We start from the raw sequence: 23,437 nt of genomic DNA on the forward strand, positions 1-23,437 counted from the left end.
GACCTTGTACTCAAAAAGATTCAATCTTTTCTCACAGATTCGAGAGGAAAATGGACTCCCAATTATGATGGCCCCTACGTGGTCAAGAGAGCTTTCTCAGGAGGAGCCTTAATACTCACGACTATGGATGGAGAAGAATTCACCCGTCCTGTGAACGTCGACGCAGTCAAGAAATACTTCGCCTAAATAAATAAAAGAACAGCTCGCTAAGTTGAAAACTCGCAAAGAGCGGCTTAGGCAAAAAAGAGCGTCTCGGTGAATCGAAAACCCGAAAGGGCGATTCAGGCAAAAGTTAGAGACATAAAAAATAAATAATCAATCCCGGTAAACTTAAAACCCGAAAGGGGTAGTTTACGCAAAAGTTAGGGATATATGGCAAGTAACTGTGTTCAGGACAAACTTGATCATTCAAAATCCATAGCGGAGTGTTCATCAGCAGTAGGTCATCTTCTACGAAGCACGAATACAGCGCAACTCGGAGTGGAAAGGAAAGATAACGATCATCACGTTTCATCGTAGCCCTTTTCCCGAAAATTACCAATTTCCAACTTTGTAAATACTCCATGGAATCAAGCATTTGGCTGATTACCATTCCATATATAATAATTTGAGCCTTGTGCTTTCCTTTGCAATCTAGTCTTATTCAGTTTCTTGGAATGCATTTTAAGTTTAAACAGTAATTTTCTTGAAACAATTGTTTTCATAAAATAAAAATGAATTTACTTGCAAAAATAAAGGTGAAATTTCTTTCTAAGGTTTACAAACAGTAGGAAGAATGCAAACAGTTGCTCCAAGAACGGTTGAGACTCCGGGAACCAAGATTTCCCCATGAGGTCGCTTTGCGAACATCTCCCGATGACGGATCTTCACTTCAATTCATATCATTTACTTCGGACAGCGGACAACTGGTAGCCAGATGTTCCAAACAGAGTTCGAACTACAAGAAGAGGACATCTTCTGATCAACAAGAATTCAAGTCGTATCATTAGGATTTTACATCCGCGACAATTCTATTCACATTCACTTTACATTTTATAATTGTCATAATATTCATGCATACATTACATCACAACTGCATAGTCAAATTAGGCTTTTAATCATGAGAATGCCCGAGTCATGAGGGCATGAACTCAAGTTTCCCCTGCAAGTCCTGGAGAAACTTTTTCCTTCAAGACAACGATCCATGTAGAGAGATTTCCCCAAGCAAGTCAATAGATGGTAGTCTCCCTCAAGGAGATAGTTTGTTCACTTTTGGAATCCCTCAACTGAGAATCTCCTGCAGAGCAACGCTCGACAATCTTCATCAGATAAGATAGTCTGCTTCGCATTTTGGACTTCCCCAAAAGTTTGGCATTTCCCCAACAAGGTCGAGAGGTGCCACTTCTTGTCAAAGAATAATCCAGAATCTCCCAGCAGATCGACAAATGATTCCCCAACAGAATCAGTGAATGGTAGTCTTCATCCAGAAGATAGTTCATGATCCCCAGCGGAGTCAACAAATGGTAGTCTTTCCCCAAGGAAAGACAGTTTGTCTGTTAAATACTCAAGAGATCGACAAATGGTAGTTTCTTCAAACAGTTTGTCTGTTTCAGAGATGTTTAGTTCCCCACAGAGTCAATAAATGGTAGTTTTCCCCTTAAGAAAACAGTTTGTTGATTCCCCAGGCACCAATCGACGAATGGCAGTTTTCACCCCGAAAACAGTTCGTCCGCCTTCAAACAAAGTCATTAGCCCCTCAAAAAGCATGGGCCCATATGACAATCTTTCAAAGATGCCAGGTCAAAAGGGAAGATCTTCAAAGTTTCTTTATTTACCATCAAATGGTATCTCATCTCCAAGTGCTGATGAGAAGTTTGATGAGGAAACAAACCCTCAAAGTTTCTTTATTACCGTCAAATGGTATCTCATCTCTAAGTGCTGATGAGAAGTTTGATGAGGAAACAAATCTTTGAAGTTTCTTTATTTACCATCAAATGGTATCTCATCTCCAAGTGCTGATGAGAAGTTTGATGAGGAAACAAACCCTCAAAGTTTCTTTATTTACCGTCAAATGGTATCTTACCTCCAAGTGCTGGTAAGAAGTTTGACGAGGAAACAAACCTTTGGAAATTTTCTCTTTATCTGAGATATTGTCCAAACGCAACTAAGACCAGTTCCGAGATTTGGACATCCGGAACAAGAGGAGGTTGTTTACCTTTTTCTAAGTATCAACACTTAGTTAAAGAAGATGGATTGCGCATCCTATATTGCCATCCATTCACCAGAATCCACATCAAGTATTTCTGCAGGAGTTTGTCTCCTCATCCCCCGCCAAGTGCGACAACAGGATCAAATCATGCAAAGATTTTATCAATTACAACATCTCAGGAGCGCCCAAAATTCGGGCATTCTTTGATATTTAAGTCTCTTTTACGCAGGAGAGATCGAGATCTCAATCTCTCTCCCTCCAGATAAAAGAAACTTAAATAGGGGCATCTGTCATACCCTAATTTTTGACCCCCCTGAGATGACATATCTTCAGGATTTTTCATCAGGTCAAGACAAGTACCCAGAGCAGTCATTTCTCCATCTGGTACCTAATCGAGGATGCTCAAAGACAAGAAAGCTCAGGCAAAGGATCAATCAATAAAAAGACTAGTCTCTAATACAATCATGGGGCTCAAAAACTTCACTTTTCTCATCTATGATTGATTAGACATCTAGTCATATGAGTACAGGTTTACTCAGGTCACCAGACTAGGGTTTTGAGCCTCTCAAGGACTGAAATCAGGGATCACATTTGGGAAACCCTAAAAAACCTCAGAGGATCATTCAAAGACATCAATCATCTTCAAATAACTCATATTACAAGATCTACTGGACATCACACTTCAATTCAAAGTCTACAGTCATTATTTTCACATGGTCGACAAATTAGGGTTTTGACCTAATTCACCAAGATAGTTGACTTCTGATCAGGGCATGAATCCAAAACTCAAGACATGATTCAAGGATCTCTACTACCTCCATATAATCCATTTATATCATCCATTTGGGGAGAAGATCTTATTTCTACACAAAAGCCCAAAAAATTCACTTTGTCAGGAAAAAGTCAACTGTGAAGGATCATCATTGACTTTTAAGGTTTTTGGTCAAAAAATGACTTTCAAAGATCAATATCATCAATATATGGATGTCAAAGTCATTTGGCCAAAGAAATTCAAAGAAATTCATCAAGGAGCGAAAAGTCGGGAATTAGGATTTTTGAGGGCATGGTGAGATCTCAAAATTTCACCTACACAACTCAAAAAACTTCCAACATGAAAGTTGTAGATCTTGCCAAATAAAACAACATCTTACAAGGGAACTTTTTTCAAAAGATCAACCATTTATGAAGTTTTGGAAATTTTGAAGTTTAGGTCATAAACACTTAGAAATTTTTCTAAGTGTTTTAACCTAGTTTTCTTCCAACTTTGGCCTCATTTTTCACAAATTTCCCAAAGGATTCTGAAGAAGACATAAACTAATGATTTAAAGTAGATGTTTAGGGCTTTCCAAATTGTGTTCAACCTTCTCAAAATTCAATTTGAGCTAAGAGTTATGCTTGTTCAAAGTTGGCCTCATGAAGTGAAATTATAGGTCATGCATCATTTTGGAACTTTGAAGTTTTGTGCACATGACCTCAAATACAGATGCTACATGACCCATAATACATCTGCAAACATGCCATGCATTCATTTTCACCATGCCATGATAATTGAAGAAGATTCCTAAAACAAGAACATGTGATTATGTAATGATTACATTTGAGAATTTATGGCAAATTGATGAATCACCCAAGGAATCTTCTCATCAACCAATTAGAGCTCACTTTGCATCTGAATTGTCCCCTAAGATCAGATAGAATCAATGGATAGGGGAGGTGGCTCGAAAATGCAATGATCACACTTGGATATTCTTTGAAATTTCTTCATGGCTAAGAAACCAAACTTGCTTCACTAAGCAAGCTCACTCTCTCACTCAGTACTGAGACATTTGCCTATAAATAGGAGAGCACAATTCAGTAGAAAAACACACCAAAGCAACCATATTACTTGCTTTCTCTTTCTCTTCTCTTGTTCATTGTTTTTCAAAGTTCTTTGGCAAGAAGAATCGATTTCTTCAAACCAGAGCTTATCTTTGGGAAGTGAGCATTCTAACATCTCAAGGGAGGTCATTTGAGGTGATCCAAGCACCTGGATCACTTCTGTAGGTGGAGGAACACCATTGTTGCTCTCACTTTGGAGCATCTGCAGTTGGAGGTCCATGGAGTGATTCAGAAGGTTTCAAGGCAAGCCAATCATCCAGACACACTCCTCAGGTCATAGTGAAGCTAACCAGATGGCTGCAGCTCATCTGTAACTCGAGAATCAATACCCTCCATGTTCACTTGAAGCTGAAATCGAGGGAGGTCCATAGAACAATTCAGGAGGTTTGAGGTCATTACAAGCATTCAGTTAGCATCACTGAGCCACAAGGAAGCTTTTGGGATCGTTCATACAAGCCCAGTTGCTCTCTATCATCCTCACGATCTCCATTTTCAGAGGTAAGTTTCTGAACTCTCTCTCTTTAATTTAAGTACTCTTTGTGAAATAGCTCGATTCTATCTTGTTCAGCATCATCAGAGGATTGAAAACCCTCTATCATCATCCATTTATCTTTCAGTATAGTCATTTAATTTAATTTTGAAATTTTAGGGTTCTTCACGATTTCTGGTAAATTAATTAGATGTAGTTAATAATAGTTCATGTTAGTTACATATTTAGAATCGTGAGTGAATTTAGAGCAAGTTTCATGTTTACATCGTTGCAAATGGTTGAGAAACGAGTAAGTTCAGAATTTCAAAAATGGAGAGCTTGAGGTTGAAGATGAAGATGGTGGTGGCGCGCAAATTTGAATTCTCAGGGGAGAGTTTATTTTATTTTGAATGGTGTGCGTTTTATTAACGACTGAATAACTTGCCCTAGTGGCCACACATGCGCTCTTAGTCTCCTCATGCCAAAGGTCTGGGGTTCGAATCCCCCTCGCCCCAGACTTTTTGGTTCTTTTATTTTTCAAAGATTTACAACTTGTTTTGAAACATAACCAAATGAAGGCAAGTCACTAACACTGAGCGCGCGTTGGCTCAGTGGTGTTGTTTTGGGCTGGTAACCTCAAGGGCGTGGGTTCAAACCCTCCAAGGGCCAAAACTTAATTTTTTAACACTAATTTCTTTCATTTCTCTTCACAACTTCACATATTTATTTAACCTATCAAAATAAATCATTTTCACTTCATTTTTCATACACCTATTATTTAATATATCTATTTTGTGAATAGTCAAAAAAATCATAAAAATATTATTTATTTCTTGAGTTTTTAATTAGGTTTAAAATAGTATGTTTTAAGTGTTTTCTTAAATACTTTAAATATATATTATCACTTTATTTTAACCTAATCACTTTGTAAATAAGTTTATGATAAAACCCTAATTATTTAGGTCTTAATTAAGTAAAAATCTTTATTTTTACTTTAATTAAGTTGACTTTTGTCAATTTTCAAAGCTGTTATCAATCTCCGATTAAACGGATGATTAAGGTTTTCAAACAACAAAACCTTATATCATTTCAAATCATTTTCAACTGCTTTTATCACCGGTACTGCAAAGTACTTGGCCTCTAATAGAGTGTAAGTCCCAAAAAACCTTCTCTTCTTAGCTTGTTTTTAAAAACTGTATTTTCAAAATCTTCTTTCTGTTTTCAAAACATTCCTCTGGTATTTGAAGGGCATTATTCCCGGTGAAACTCTTCAGATACCTATGTGACCTTTGTCCATCTTCACTTCTTCTGTTTTTCAAAACCATTAACTGTTTATCATATATATTCAACTGTTATCAACAAAACAACAAAAATACTGTTGAGGCTCTGTACATACTTCTTCAATGGCCTCCACTCCATCCAGGTTAGGCTTTACAAGCTTTCAATTTACAATCTTTATTTAGATTACTGTCAAATATAAACTGTGCATATATTAGTTTAGAACTGCGTTTGAGTATAAACCTTAGGACAGTTAAACTATATATATATATTATAGGAATATGACCTAGGATTGAGAATGTCTTCCCGGTGAAGGCTCTTTCCTAATTAGAGATCTGTAGTTCAAACCCCCAAGATGAATTATTCCCGGTGAAACATCTTGGCAAAAACCTTAGAATCCAAATAATAGGACACATCCACCCAAAGAGGAATTATTCCCGGTGAAACCTCTTACCCATTTGCTTAGAGCCAAAATAAGTTCAAAACTACATAGCTTTCTCTTGTGCTATAACAAGGACCCTCGATTAGCCTCCTCTTGGGCTTTGTACAAGGACCCACAGGCTTCTTAAAAGCATTTCCAGCTTCCTCTTGAGCTTGTATACAAGGACCCATCAGGTTTCTTATAAACATAAGAACAGGTCTTTAGTCACCTTTTAGCCTACCCTGGTGAGTTTCTTCCAATTTAAAACCAGACTTTAAACAAGCTAAGTTTGTCTCAATTTCACATTGAGTACATTTTTGGAATGAGAGACATGGACAGTCTCTGTCACCCTCATCTTCATCAATCTTCCTTAGCAGAGTCTAGGATCCATGTTTGGTCATCCTCAGCATTGAGTCAGCCTTCATCTTGGGCTTTAAACAAGAAGTCTCCATTAGATAATCTTTCTGCCATTCATTTTAATAAAACCCCTGGAAAGGGTTAGCCTCCAACATCTGTCTAAAATGTCAAAATCCCTGGAAAGGGTTAGCTTCCAGACATTCCTTCATTTCAATAAAACCCCTGGAAAGGGTTAGCCTCCAAAATTAACTATTAAATAATTTCATTCTCTTAGGAGATAATTTCCCCAAAAGAGTCAAAACCCCTGGAAAGGGTCAGCCTCCAAAAAACATGATAAAGTCAGTCTTTTAACAGACAAATTCACCAGCTGAGTCAAATCCCTGGAAAGGGTTAGCTTCCAAAGAAAAACAGTCTTTTAATAAATAAAACCTCCTCAGTAGAGTCAAAACCAACAAAAACAGTTAGCCTCAACCTTGGGCTTCATACAAGGCACCCAAACAATAAAACTCCCCTGTCAAGAGTCAGCCTCAACCTTGGGCATTGTACAAGGCAGATAATAGAGTCTCCCCAGTGAGTCCTTCATCACTCAGTAGCCACAACCTTGGGCTTTGTACAAGGCAGATAAACCATATCTTTCATGTGTCAAAGATTCCTAACACTTAGGATCTTTCCCCATATAGTCATCCATACTTAATTCATTTAAGAGTCCGCCACAACCTTGGGCTTTGTACAAGGCAGAAAATAATGTTTTCCCCTAGCTAGAGTTAGCCACAACCTTGGGCTTTGTACAAGGCACATAAAATAGAGTCATTTAATTATCCTCAACAGTTAGCCACAACCTTGGGCTTTGTACAAGGCACACAAATAGAGTCTCCCTAAGTAGAGTCAGCCTCAATTCTGGGCTTTGTACAGAACACAGAAATACCCTGTAATTAATTCCCAGTGGAGTCATCTCCCAGAGTCAATAATATTAATTAATCAATCAAAAAGCCTCAAGCTTGGGCCTCATACAAGCCAGCTAAAAGTCAAATCTTTTATACAGTAGATAGACATAGCTTATCTCCATAGAGAGATATTTTTACTACTCTACCACATTCAAACAAACAAACATTTCATTTCAATTTTAATCAAGTCTCCCATTTAGGATTTTGAAAGGCATGAGCTGGCAGTAAAACCCAGACATGTGGTAACTTTCCCTAATTTGGATGAGCATCTTTCTTTCATTTAAGAGGCATTTGACTGGTATACTTGCACATACACAAGTAAGGTCCCCCTCTTGAATGAAATGAATTCAGTTATTCTGTCACTCCTTTAAATGTTTGTGGTAGAATAGTACAAATACCTCTCTGTAGAGATAATTTCATGTCTCTTTACTGTAAACAGAGATTTAATTCCAAGCTTCAACCTTGAGCTTCAAGCAAGGCACCAAAAATAATTAATTTCCCTAGTTAGTTCCCCGAACTACATTAAGCTCTGACTTCCACTAGGGATATGTAGGCATGAGGTTCACAAGGAATCTCAGCGAGCTAATAAAATACCAAAAATAGTCAGTTTGTCTGTCTGTCTGTCTTTTAAAATCAATTCAATTCTCTCTCCTAATACAAAGGAGAAACTTTCCCAATCATTAGCAATAAACACAAACACAAATGACACAGAGAAGGTTCCTGTAGAGTACTACAGATATGTAGGGTGTTTAAACACTTCCCTATGTATAACCGACCTCCCGGACTCCAGAATTTCTAGTCTAGGTGTAAATCCCCACACTTAGCAAACTCCTAGGGTTTAGTTGAGATCTTTTTTTCCCTTTCCTACTCGTAGGACAAATAAGAAAGTTCGTGTGATATCGTAGGAAGAACTGAAATAAAATTCATCCCACCACGGGCGCATTCTCCTTCCAAATTTCGCGTGAAGGGTTTAGCGTGCCGTCCTCCCAAGTGAAACAGGGAGGTAAAGAAAACGACCACCACACACCTCGACGGTTCAAAACTTTATTTCGCTCCTTAGGTTCAAGTTTGAATAGTGGCAGTTGTTGCACCCCAAAATTTGCCCTATTTAGTTGAGCTATAAGTTATAAAAGATGTTATTTCGTCGTTTGAAAATGGAAGAAAAAAAATAAAGAGTTCTCATGGTTTTAAGGAAATATGACACGAAATTTGGTTTACACGGTACTATTTCGACGTCCTCTACAACTTTCATGTTTGGCTCAGAAACGAGTTCTTTGAGGAAAGTTGTCGAATTTGCTAATTATTGGAGCGTTCGCAGTGAAAAAGGATGCTGAATTGTAAGTTTTCGGGCATTAAAAATTCATATCTCATAACTCGCTTTTCAGATTCGCTCAAGATTTTAACTGCAGCTTCGTGTCATTATTCTCGAGATTTCATATGTTCGGCCCATCGACCAAATATGCGCTGAAAATGCCCAGCATTTGGAAGAGCGTCGTGATTTTTAAATGAAAAGTGTGTTTTCGCGTATGTCGAGACAAATTTGAAAATTCATAAATTCTTCGATTTTTATCGCAGGAGGTCCATTCTGGTGGCATTCTCTCGTAAATTTCGTTAGCTTCGATTCTTTGTCACACGTGCACATTCATATTTCGAGCCGAAGATGGAGTTTTATCATGTTCTTTGAGCGATACCCACAAAATTCTGCACTGTGACGTCAGATGAATCGACGTTTCTCGTCATTCAAACGCACGAAATTTCTTCATCTCTTATCAGATTGAGACGATTATCGAGGCTACGAGTCCCAAATTTGGTCATCATCAAGTTGACATTGGTCCCGTTTCCAAATTTTGCACCGAGTCGCGTTTCCTCAAAAACGGGCCAAAAGGAGATAATTAAGGGCGTTTTGGACATTTCACCACTTACACTATATAAACCATTTTCCCTCCTTTTCTCTCATAACTTCCATTCACCCAAAATTCTCAAAAACACTTTCTCTCATTCTCTCTCAATTCTCTCAAAATAAAAAATACTCAAAATCTCAGTTACCATGCATAGATAAAAATCTATGCACCGTGCATAGATTATTATGGACCCTTAGATCATTGAATCAAATTCTAGATATCATTTGTTATTACTCAATACTCAATACTCACCACTCAATACTCAATACTCAATACTCAATACTGGATTAACAACATGATCCAATGACTTATGTAGACTAATGCATGGTGCATAAGGAAAATCCTTATGCATATTAGCCAAAGCCGTCATACGCATTCATCAAGAACATGAAGAAAAAATAGCAAAATTCACAAATTCAAGCAAGAACCTTACTCTCCCATCTTCAATCCGCGGCCGCGCGATCAATTCGCTAGCTTCTCTGTGCGATTGTATCTCTAATTCGTCGCGACCTCTACGCAGCTATAGCTGGCATCTGTTCCTCAGGTTCACGACTTCGAACACACTACCTCTCCGAAAACAAATCCGATCAGGTGGCTTTGTCGCACTTCGTTCGGTTAGTTCTTCCTCAATTCTTGTGTTAGCATGCTGAAGTTGATTTAATAATAATTGTTGATGGGATGAGTGACGTATAAACTTGAATAGATGTTGTTGCATTTCACCACTTTTAACTCATAAAAAGAACATATAAATTAAAGAGATTTTGGTCTAGCTTTTAGTATGTTGTTTGATGGTTGATACAAGGTGATAGTAAGACTTGTTTGAGTGCTAATTGATGCTACTAGGTGCTGTAATTTTATGTCATGTTTTTTTTCTCTTTTTCTAGGATTATACCATTTTTTTTGTGAATAATTGGGACTGTATTGAACATTGATCGTGTAGGTTTTTTTGGTTGTGTAGTTGTCGTTGCATTTCACCACTTTTAACTCATAAAAAGAACATAGAAATTAAAGAAATTTTTGTCTAGCTTTTAGTGTGTTGTTTGATTGTTGATACAAGATGATAGTAAGACTTGTTTGAGTGCTAATTGATGCTACTAGATGCTGTAATTTTCTGTCATAATTTTTTTCTCTTTTTCTTCCGTTTTGCAAAAGTAGACGCGACGCGTTAGGTTTAAGTGAAAATACCATATCTTTTGAACCGCTTAGCGTTTTTTATCATGTGAATAATGCTTCTTGAGTGGAATAATATTTTCAGAGCTGATTGTGAGTTTTATCTTCGGTTTCGACCGACTTTTTTTGTCGATTTTGCTACTTTCCCGTTTCCGAAGTCGGGCCTCCGGGCCGATTTAATAAATTCCCACCGCATATTTGAGTTCTTTGGCACGTTTCTAGCTTACCATGAAATTTTGGTTTGATTCCAACATGTTTAGTTTTTACGGTTTTTACTCGGTTTCGCTGTTTCAGTGTACCGTTGTGCATGTAAATACTTGTTTTGGTGTACAATTTCGATATGCTTGTGAATGCAATTCCATGTTGTTGTCTTGTTTACTTTCGCTATGTGTTCACTTTCTATTTCGTTATCCATTTCCGATTTAGCTTATAATTCAATAACGCAATTCCGATTGCGGATTTTGTTATCTCTAACTTGTGTGCTAGTATGCAAGGCATTCCGAAGGCAACTCTCGATCGACGCTAATTCTCTCGTGTTCCGCTTTACTTGCGGGACACGGCATTATCTCTTCCTGATTTGCATTTCGATCATGAGACGTGCACGTCACTTTTATATTTGTATTGTCTGGATTTCATGTTCCCTTGCAGGTGTATAGTACGTTTGTGCTTGACGCACATATCGACGGGTGATTTTTTTTCACGGCGCCGATTCTTGTTGACTACGAGTCTAATCGGTGTGCTGATTATTTGCATGTTGCTTTTTCTAGCTCGCTCGCGGGATCTCTGGTTTTCTTTATTATTGTTTGCAGCAATTCACGGATCATAATCTGTTTGGTATTGATCTCGTTTCATTTTATCTTCTTCCCGCATTTTATTGCTTTCATTCATCCTTTAACCTAAGAAGTAGGACTTAGGCATTCGTCTGGCCAAGCCCTCGAAAGAGACTATATTTTCGTTGGTGTGCTTACGTTTGTGCTGGCAGGAATTCCTAACAAAGACCAATGTATGTCCTCAAGAAGGCAAGCTGAGAGGGTTAGCAATCAACCCCCGCAACTTTTAGTACCCAGGTTGTCCCTATGCTCACTTTTTGCAAGTTCAGAGCTCTGGACAAGTCCCCAAGATCATCGAGTCGAAGGCCCAATGGGTAATGTGAAGCGGGTTCATGCAATCGAACCCCCACGTTTCTTAGCTCACGTTGACCGACGTTGATGCTCGGTGTACGCACGCACCGTTTTCCTTTTAGATCTGTGACGACTTGGTTGCTGAGAGGGATTCGCTCCTCTTGTCTATGGCCTGATCTCTTTTTGCGCGAGGTCTAATGCTTGGTTGACTCGGGTGATCCGCTCCCCTTGGTTGTGGCGAAACCGCTTTTCTACTACTTGGCCTGTGCAGTAGGTGTTTGCTTTACGAGTAAGACTCATTTGTGTGATACTTTTGTTTGCATTCACTTTTTCCCTGTAGGTTGCTAGCCTAGTTTAGACTTGTAACCTTTGTATGATAACGTAGGTAGGAAGCTTTCCCCCTTAGCTTAGGTTTTTCTCATGCATTCTTTAAAACACAAACCAAACTCTTTGATTTTCTTTTCTTAAGAGCTTGTTATTTCCACTCCATTCTCAAGCATAAGACTCCAAAGGTCGAGCAGCGGAGTGTGAATGTAACTCGTTCACCTAAAAAAACAAAACAAACAAAAACTAGTTAGCCAAGCTACGGTACCTCTGATTCACTACGCCAAATTTAAGCTGTAGCAGCGCAGCTACTAAAGCGCTTTTAGCAAAAGCGCTCTCGTAGGGCTCGCTAAAAACAAAATTAATAAACAAGGGAAAATGATGCAAAAAAAGCGCTCTGGTAGGGGGGGTTATGAGAGCGCTTTCAAAAAGCGCTCTGGTAGGGGGGTATGAGAGCGCTTTTAAAAAGCGCTCTGGTAGGGGGGTTATGAAAGCGCTTTTAAAAGCGCTCTTATAGGGTGGGTGCTACGAAAGCGCTTTTGGGATAAAAGCGCTCTGGTAGGGGGTGTTATTAAAGCGCTTTTGAAAAGCGCTCTGGTAGCCCATTTAAAAAATTATATATTTTACAAACACACGCGTTTTGTTTCAGATCCAAAACACGCTAACCTTCTTCTTCCTTTCGTTGCTCCGCCGTCCTCACTCCCTCTCCAGCCTTCAACCGACTCCGCCGCCGCCTTCCTCACTCCATCGCCACCCTTCAACCGTCTCTTCTCTGTTCAGGTTAGGGTTTTGTGCCGGAAATTTTCCTTTTTTTCATTGTTTGCTTTCAAAAATACAAAATTTTATTTAGGGTTATAGTTAATATTATTGGGGCTTTTTTAATTTATCAGTGATTTAGGTTTTATCAGTGTGATTTAGAGTATTGAAGACAAAGTTTGTTAGGTTTTTATCAGTGATTTAGAGTATTGAAGACATGTATCAAGTAAGTAGAAGATGTTATTGATAATGAGACCTACAAGGGATTATATTTATTAGCGTGATTTAGAGTATTGAAGACAAAGTTTGTTAGGTTTTTATGCAGAAAAAAAAAACTCAAGTAATTTGTTTTTGGAATAAAAGTTTCATTAGATCCGTGAAGTTAGTATTTACATCTATAGATGTATTATCTATAGTTTTATACACTTTTTAATTTAGTATGAATTGATTTAAAGGGCCTCCAGGATTGATCGCTTTTTACATGATCTTTTTCTGGACATAAAGCATAGGACTTTTTGTTTTATTAGCCACTATTACGAGTTCCAATGTGGAACGTGTTGAGAACATTCATTTCTAGGGAACTTTTGAACTCTTTTAGCTTACACATTCTAATTTTTTTTTCAATATAATGTATCTGGAAATTAACATTCTACTTTTAACTAGCCATAGATGACAATCATAAAATAAACTGAGCTATTAAACTTTTATAAATGACAAACTAATCATTTTAAATGACAATATGAGCTATTAAACTTTTATAAAGCGCTTTTGTTAGGTTTTTATCAGTGATTTAGAGTATTGAAGACATGTATCAAGTAAGTAGAAGATGTTATTGATAATGAGACCTACAAGGGATATCTGTTTCATCAACTTTTACATGATTCAAGATTTTCTATATGTAGTTAGTAATAATCACGTTTTTCTATTGTAGGTTGAGCTTCAAACAGTGGATGGACTGGTAAAGGATAGAACACAATGTGCCCCTGCCGATTATGTTCCACAGAATATGAATCAAGTAATGTACCCCGAAGTCTTCTGTGGCAGGATCCTTCGGGGTACAGTTATTTGATTCATATTCTGTGACACAATACAACTTGGATAGAAATGAGGCGATGCAGGTTAAGTCCAACAAAACCTTCAAATTTCTAGTCCAACAACCCCTTCTCATTATTGCAACATTTATTGATTGAGTAAACATACACCCCTAGCTTACACCAACACCGTAATTTTCTACATACAAGGTATACAATTCATTTTTTATTAATTTAGTCTATCTTAATTTCTGTGCACAAGTATCTATCTGTGTTAAAATATACGGTGTAATATACAAGTGTAGGAAAATAAGTGTAGATATAGCATAGCTCAAAGATGAAGGAAAACGCTGAAGGGTAAGTAGTAGTAACTAGTTGTCATGTATTATTTGTCATAGAAATTAATATTCAACTTTTATTTGTGTCTAATTTTTCCTGTCAATTGGTTGTGAACTTTACATTAATTGTTGTTGCAGAGAAACTTCTTATATTGCTAAGAGATAGTAGAAAGCTCACAAGGATACTGTGCTCTTTTGATCAATTTGGTAACAACTTCTCAAATTCTGTAATTGTTTGACATGCTGTTGGTTGAGTTTCTAATAGTGTTCCTATCAATAACATGTAGCTAATGTTGTTCTTGAGGGTGTCTGTGACAGGATTATTGTTAGTGATCTATATTGCTTTATCCCTCTGGGCTATATGACGTGGTTGTGTTAAATTTAAGGTAAACTTTATGTACAAAATTTGTTGAACTAATTTACAATAAATGATATTTCATTCCATGTATTCAAGTTAGATATATAAAGTCCTAAATATTAATAAATTAATTTGTATTTATTGATATATTTAATTTGATTATTCTTTTTACACGACATATATATATATATATATATATATATATATATATATATATATATATATATATATATATATATATATATACTCGTTCTACTCTTTACCTTCTTATTTTAGAGCCTTTATATAATAATAATCTTATTTTGATTATATTATTTTTATTTTGCAGATTGTGAAGATTTTCAGTCATTTGAAGATGTTCAGACTTTGCAGGACTAGGACCGATTTAGTTGATTTAGTTGTTTAGGGATGATTTTCTTATTGTTATAATGTCATGTGAATTGGTTTAGTTGTTTTCATGTTAGAAATATGTGAATCGGTGTATATATATTTTGGATTAATTACAATGGTATAATTATAATGCATGTTTAGTATATAATCGAAATCGCTTCTTTGTTGAAATAATGAGATTACTGAAATAATGGGATTACGATTGTAAATTATAGGTTTATGGGATAACAATGGTAAATTACAGGTTCATGAAATAATGCTGCCATAAATGCAGGTTTAGAAATTATAAAAATAATAGGTTTATAAAAAAAAAGCATAAAAAATAAAATAAAAAACGCAACCTACGAAAGCGCTTTTGGAAAAGCGCTCTTATAGGGGGGGCTATCAGAGCGCTTTTTCCAGAAAAGCGCTCTAATAGGGGGGGATACCAGAGCGCTTTTTCCAGAAAAACGCTCTTATAGGGGGGGGTCTACCAGAGCGCTTTTAGAAGCGCTTTTGTTACCTACGCCAGCGCTGGCTTTCACAGCGCTTTAAAGCGCTTTTAAAGCCCAAAATAAGCGCTTTCGTAGGCCTTCCGTGTTGTAGTGATTCCTCAAAAAGGATACGTTGGCAGCGGGGTAGGGCCCGTGCGAGTATAACTCTTTCCATTCCATACGTTTTGCATGCATACTACTTCAGTTTAGGCGTAGATTTGTTACACACCCATAGTTTTAGACACGGGCGTGGATACCATCGAGTACGATGGGCGCGAGGGGTGCTAACACCTTCCCCTCGCGTAACCGACTCCCTAACCCTCTTCTCCGGTCGTGAGACCGTTGTTTTGTTTTATGGTTTGCTGGCATTCCCTTCCTCTTCAGGATAAATATGTTAGTAGCGACTCTGTTGATTTTCGCGGTAGCGACACTCAGTGACACTAATGATAAGATATTTTACCAACTTCAAGCTATGAGCACCTCTTTTTACAAAAATATTTTTATTAAGTCTTCTAAAAAGGATACGTGGTTCCAGACATTGGTTTCATATCTTTGAAACTTTCCAAGATTCTTTCAATCTTTTAAGTCTAGATGTGAAAGATATGGCGATTAGGTAGGAGGTTTATGACACGGGATAGTGGAAAGCACTTAGCCTAGATGGCTATTCTACCTGTTTTTATCAAATTATCAGCTGGGAAGTCATTGGATTAAATAAAAAAAAAATATAAGAGTTATTAACTTATTATTTTGGTTGATTTATAGACCGACCTAATAAGATGTTTGGAAAAATATATATATTTTATAGTAGTGATAAAAGTCTCACATTAGATAAAAATAAAAATATTAAATAGTGTCCTATGATATTTTGTTCAAATATAGTGAGAGAAACATAATCTAATGTCCTATGATATTTTGTTCAAATATAGTGTCCAAATATTTTATAAGTGAGAGAATCATAATCTAATGTCTTGTGATATTTTGTTCAAATATAGTGTCCAACTTATTTTAAGTAATTATTTAAAACTAAATGTGATGACCCTTGAACCTTCTGATAACCCAAAAATAGTGGAACTAGAGCAAACAACGGTCATGCAAATATAGATGAAGGAAAAAAAAACTCTCTTGAGGGGAAGCATATCTATTTGAATGAGTGAATTCACATTTGATAAGAAGACTATATTAAGTGAGTAAGAGTTACACACTAGATGGAAAATGTTGAGGTTTTAACGATTGTTCAAATCCCAATAATAATTCAGACCCCTCATGATCCAAAACATTTTGAATTTATATATGAAAACGAGTGTTTACATAACCATCCGCACATGTGGGAACACTCTTTGAGTTTGATGTAATCTTGTTTGATGTAATCTTGTAATTGGGCGAGGGTAGATGTGTCAACTTTGAATGCAATTGTTTATAATGGGAATTCAAAGAACAAATAAGGAACATTTGAAGAAAAAAAATTAAAAGGAAACTATTTGAAATAAACAACGTCTACCAATTCAATGAGCAAGAGATTATTTTTTTTTAAAAAAGGCAAACAAAACATTATAAAAAAAAAGCACAAGAAATGCCACTTAAAAATAGATTCTTAATAAAAAAACAAGAGTTTCTCTTAATCTAGGGTGATCCAAATTAATGGTCGTGGTTCACAGTATAAATCAACTATAAATTATTTTTCATCATAAAAATGGTTTAATAATGATATCAATATTGACGCCTTTTATAACCGGTTTGTTGTGACTGTTTTTGCGGTATAGAACTGCTTTTTAAAACTCCGGGATTGAGCACTTGTCCAATAAAGAGTATTGTTCCAGAGCAATTTTCCCTAATCAAAAACATGAAAGGGTGGTCGGCTACAAAGTCTATGGGAGGTGGTGGTGGTTTTCTAAACCTAGAACATCCTGCCCTCATTTCCAACCAGGTCACTGCAGCAGCTTCAGTTCCTCTTTCATTTACTTCAATATAAGATTTGTGATATATTGCCGAAACATAAAGTTCTTCACCTATAGAAGCGTCCTCTACCATTTTTGTCAAACCTCCACCTGTTTCAGAGAAAGGTAAAACCACTCCTAGCTCCTTCAACATTCTAGAAGTTTCAAGGTCAAAAGAAATATTGAATCTTGGAATTCTAAAGTCACCTACTGGCACTGACTTTCTAGGACGTGTATGCTCCAAAAATTCAGAATCAGAAGCAACCTTTCCGATCAAAGCTAACAATCCATCTTTTGCATCAGGAAGATAAATGTACATAGAGAAACTACGCTTATCCTCATGCTTATATGAGTCACGTCCCTTTTTATAAGAAAGGCGAAGAACTTTAAAACCATCAAAAGCACTGATATACTGTTCATCCTTACTCGTCATGAAAGGAACTTTGACTGAGCTTCCATTGAGAAGGTAAAAATCATAGTCTTTTGTTTTTGATATATCAAACTCTGTCCGCCATGTACCTTTGAAATATAGTGCATTTGCAAATATGAGTCTGGTTAAGCTATCAACAGACTCAGGTGGAAGTAGATTCTTTATAAGACCTTTTGTCTCTTTTTCAGCCCATAAATTCACTTCTTTTGCCACTTCATGCGCCTTTCAAAACAATATAAGATTTTTGGTAAAAAAGAAAAACAATATAAGATAAGCTAAACATTGATTGTTAATACTCTAAAGTCTAAACTAAAGTGCAAAAAAATCATGGTAAAAATATTATGATGATAGTTGATAGATTAATATACCTTGGTTATAAAATCAACTGAGGCAATAGCGGCTTTGAAATCAGTAGACACGCTTTTTTTGAAGGAAGGTTTAAGAGAAGAGGATTGTTGAACCCAAACACCATTGACGAAAGAGACCAGAGGTCCGCCGGCGGAGCTGTTATCGGCGAGCACATAGGAAACGAGTTGAAAGCATAAGGTTTTCAGTTTGCCGGTAGAGTCAGAATGGAGGAATTCAAGAAGCTGGTGTTTCGTGGAACCCTGAGAGCCAACAGCGATGATACTGAGTATGATTTGGAGCGACAATGGCGAAAACACAATGTTCTTTTCTTTGTATTCTTCTTTAGAGAACAAATGTTTGGCGATGGTTAATGAAACCTCCGTTTGGTTGGTGCTTGATTTGCCGACGAGATTCATTCTTATTCTGATTGAATCGATAACAATTTTGCAGGTAAAATAAATTTCTAGTCTCTCCTAAAACCCTAGAGAGGTAGAAAAGAGAGTAGCTTGCTAAACCCTAAACTCTTATATATTTATACCAAAGTTACCTTGCTAATCAAGTTACCCAAAAGGCTATTTTAATGGGATATATATAATACAAATGGTAACTTGCCTATCACGCAATGCAAAAATATTAGGGCCAAATTTTACGATTAATTTTCTCATAGAATTTAATCATGCTTTGAAATCTTCATTAATGAGAGGGTACTAAATATATTGAAGGGAAAGATATTGTGCGAAAAGTTCGTATCTAAGAGTGAATCAAGGGATGACAAAGCTATATGATAATGTAATCAACACCATGGATTCAAGTAATGACGGAAATTTCAAAATCAACTTAAATATTTAAACATAATAAAGATATATTAATTAAAAAATACTTATGAAAACATAAGAAATATTTTTAGTAACAAAATATCAAATTTTGAGTTATTAATTAACCTGAATTTGTAAACAACATATAATAAAAAGATTGAAAAATATTTAGATTTGTAATAAAAATTGAAAATAGTTTTTGAGCAAATTATATCATTTAAGTATTATTATTTATAATAATTTAATTCTTATTTTAATTAAGAGTTATTTGACTTTAGATTTTTAAATTGATTCTAGGATTGTACTATATTTGATTTAAAATTAAAATAAGTATTATATTAAAAATTATTAAATATTAACAAAGGTTAGGATAAGGTACTTAGAGTTGAGTGATGACTACTACATACAGAAACTTGGAGTATATCTTTGTGTCTAGGAAGATATATAGTTCAAGATCAAAGATAGATCTTGAAGATTTGGCTGTTTTAGTGTTCTGGTTGCACAACAAAGCAATATCTAGATTCCTACATGTGTTTGCTTTGAAATTTGGCTTGAATTTGCATCTGCTTTTCAATTCAAGTCAAGCCAACTTTGTAATTTGAATCAAGACCTCTATGATTTGAGTTAGACTTTTCGGTGATTTGAATTAGAAATACAAAGGAGAAATCATGTTTTTCAGATTCTATATTTAACTCTAGTCAACCTTTTTCATGATTAGACTAAAACACACATAATTAGTATATGATTTTCACATTCAATTTTGATTCGAGTCATCTAATTCCTTGATTAGAATCATACCTAATAAAATTCAAATTTTGATACAAATGAAGTGCTTATTTTAATCGAGACTTGACATGATTTGAATCATGCTTTCATGTGTTTCTTGATCCAAAACTTCAACTTATATACTAAAATCATATTGTGTTGATATTAAGCAAATAGATTCCTACATGTGTTTGCTTTGAAATTGGGATTGAATGTGCATCCACTTTTCGATTAAAGTCAAGCCAACTTTGTAATTCGAATAAAGACCTCTATGATTTAAGTTAGACTTTTATGTGATTTGAATTAGAAATACAAAGGAGAAATCATGTTTTTTAGATTCTATATTTAACTCTAGTAAACCTTTTTCATGATTATGCTAAAACACTCATAATCATTTTGTGATTTTCACATTCAATTTTGATTCGAGTCATCTAATTCCTTGATTAGAATCATACTTAAAAAAAAATCAAATTTTGACAAAAATGAAGTGTTTTTTTAATCGAGACTTGACATGATTTGAATCATGTTTTTATGTGTTTCTTGATCCAAAACTTCAACTTATATACTAGAACCATATTGTGTTGATCTTAAGCAAATAGTTCAATTTATGCATGCATCAAAACAATTTAGCACGCAACCCTCGAATGTGCACCTATGTGGAGAGACTCGATTATGATAAATAATCCAAAAGACTAAACTGACAAACAACAAAATATAAACTACGAAAAGTCCTTGGAGCCATAGAAACTTCATTATTATGCATTGTACCAAATTTCTATTGAGGTATTGTTTGTTTGTTTGTTTATGCGAGCTTCGTGTTCGACACTAATACAATTAGATTGACACTACGCCAAATTTGAGTTTTGCCAGCATAGCTACAAAAGCGCTTTTAGGCAAAAGCGCTGCTATAGGTTTCGCTAAAAACAAATCAAAAAAACAAGGAAAAAAACGTTGTTATAGGGGAACATTAGAAAGCGCTTAAAAAAAGCGCTGGTAAAGGGTACCCTTGCGAAAGCGCTTTTGAAAAAGCGCTGGTAAAGCTCCCCATTTCAAAGCGCTTTTGAAAAAGTACTGGTAAAGCCCCCATTTCAAAGCACTTAAATATATTATAAAGAATTACCTATTGTTTTATAATATATAATTAATAAAATAAAATAAAATAAAAACCAAAACACGTTTTTTCCACTGTCGAAAATCAAAACAAGCCATTGATTCACAAATCATCTTCGTCATCTTTTTTCGGTAACCCTAAGTCATCATCAATTCACCACCGCCAGCCATCGATTCACCATCGTCAGCCATCATTTCTCCCTCGCCAGCCATCGAGTATCCATCGTTCCACCACACTCTTCTCCACTTTTTACCCTGTTCCCAAAAATAAACCCTAAAGCTGATTCCTATGAAGAATGACGAGATTCAATCCCTAAATCGATTCTTCAATTTGTTCAATTTCTCCTATATCCTCTCTTTGAAGAATAACACAACTGAATCCCTAAAGACGATTTGTTGATTCCTATCTTTGAGAAATTGTTGTTGCTGACTCTATTGATTTTGTTTTCTTTCTTCTCGATTCTGTAATCATAATGAATATTCATTTTCCTTAGTATGTTAGAGCTTCTCTTCATCTTGTGGTTTTGCTTTGTGAATCATGTTGAAGTGTGTCTCAATTGCAACCAGGTGAAAGTGTTGCTTGCTTGCACCCCTCCTTGTCACTCTCGTTGCTTTGAAATTAGGGTAAGTGAGTCACGAAACTAATCTTTATAAGCACTTGCTTAGTTAGGGTTTTCAATGTGAAACTGAATCCCTATAATTTTGGAATAGAATGTGGGGGAGAAATCATTTTGTTGTTTCTGGTAGAATTTCTTGGGATTTTAGAAGACAGGCTGATGATTTGGCTTATTGGGGTAGTAAGTTTAGGTTTTTACCTGAATCTATATATGTCTATGTTAGCAGTTGAGGGTAGTTCTTGGAAGAATGATTACTCGATACCGTATCTGACTTCGTTTCATCCGTTACTGGATAATGAAGTTTAGCTTCCAAGAGAAAAAATGGTAATTTTTTTAAATAACACATGTTAGAAATGATGAAAGGTTAACTCTTTGTAAATCTCTTGTTAATTTTTTGAAGAGTCTTGTGTTCCATCAAAAAATTATTTATTCTTTTCTTTTGATAAAAGACAAAATTCATTAAGATGAAAGGAAAACAAAGTTACAGAGAACGGATGTAACAGCCCGAGCCTTCGGCGTTCCCGGCACTGTCACCTCATGATCTTCTCTACCCCCCTCACTAGTAGAGTTTTTGCCTTTCATGGGAATCGAACCCTGTACCCTGGGGTTCAAGTACATGTTCATTCCATTCCCACTACCACTTGAGCTAGTTAGCTCAAGTGGTAGTGGGAATGGAATGAACATGTACTTGAACCCCAGGGTACAGGGTTCGATTCCCACGAAAGGCAAAAACTCTACTAGTGAGGGGGGTAGAGAAGATCATGAGGTGACAGTGCCGGGAACGCCGAAGGCTCGGGCTGATAACACCCGGTATTTAATTAATTATTTAATTAAATACTTTCAAATTATTTCGAATTTAATTATTGAATTTGTGGAGTGTTGAGAATTGTTGACATGGGTTTTTATGATTAATTAGTCGATTAATTAATTGATTAAGTTGTAGAAATAGTATTGAAGAAATACTAGATTTATTATATGGACTTAATTAAGTGATGGTGGTAGTAAAAGGTGGGGTGTGAATGTTAGGCCCAATAGATTTAATGAAATTAGGTTAAGATAAGGATTAGGGTAATTAGAAGAGAAAAAGTCTTGGGGAATTTGTTATGGGAAGTTGTAGAGAAGAGAGAAAATAGGAGAGAAATTCATTCCCGTTTTTCTTGCAGCAGTCTCACTAAATCGAAGATCCCCGATTCGTTAACCGTTGGATCGTCACCAAATTTTGTGGGTAGGTTCGCAACACCTATATCTAACTTTTGACCGTTGGGATCTTTAAAATAAGGTCTGAGTTGTGAGATATGATCATCGCACTGTAGCTGCATATTTGGGAAATTTTCAGCTTTTGATTCTGATTAAAAGAGGCAATGGTTGGGAGCTAAGGCTAAATGGCTTCGATCGGTAGAATTGTAGAACGGACTCCGAATACAAGGTAAGGGGTGGGGTTCTAACTCTATAACCGGACTCATGATGAATGATATGTGGGGGTTAAATTCGTAGGAAATTATTCCTGATTATTTGTTGTGATTCTGTCGTGTTGATTCGATGAAATTAGTTGTTGTTGTGGTGATAATTGTTGTTGTTTTATGCGAAGTTGAAGGATGTTTCAGTGACGATGTATACCTCTATTTATTAGTATAGCGACGATATAGGCTTATGCCTTGTGACGATGATGTTGTTTGTTGTGTGTGTTTGTTGCATTCATATACATATGCATTTTTGGCGACGGCCTGGATTGGCAAATTAGTGACGAAGGCTTATGCCTTGATGCCTCTGTTTAACTGGCAATTGGCGATGGGGGCTGAAGCCCTGGGTACCACATGCATGTGCAGTTGTAGAGTCTCATTGTATGTGGCATGAGTGTGATTTAATTGTGATGTGATGTGACTTGAGTTGTTGTTTAATTGTGATAATATGGAGTTGTAATTATAAATTGTTATACTAATGACGTGTTGTGACAGGTATTGTCTGGAAGATGAGAAATAGTTGTTATAACTATTAATATGTTGTTGTTATTTATTTTTGTT

At 36.0% G+C, this 23,437-nt stretch overlaps 1 protein-coding gene across 1 annotated transcript in view; it reads right to left on the minus strand.

Moving 5' to 3' along the window:
- Positions 1 to 18,525, minus strand: part of LOC131657837 (serpin-ZX-like) — a 43,006-nt gene extending 24,481 nt beyond the window's left edge. The window contains exons 1-2 of the mRNA XM_058927195.1: positions 18,130 to 18,525; positions 17,174 to 17,983 (exon numbers count right to left, since the gene is read on the minus strand). Of these exons, the coding sequence (XP_058783178.1) occupies positions 17,174 to 17,983; positions 18,130 to 18,525 (1,206 nt within the window). The remainder of the gene's footprint in view (positions 1 to 17,173; positions 17,984 to 18,129) is intronic.
- Between the last annotated feature and the right edge of the window lie 4,912 nt (positions 18,526 to 23,437).

This window comes from Vicia villosa, linkage group LG3 (assembly GCF_029867415.1).
Source record: "Vicia villosa cultivar HV-30 ecotype Madison, WI linkage group LG3, Vvil1.0, whole genome shotgun sequence".
In the NCBI taxonomy this organism is placed as follows: Eukaryota; Viridiplantae; Streptophyta; class Magnoliopsida; order Fabales; family Fabaceae; genus Vicia; species Vicia villosa.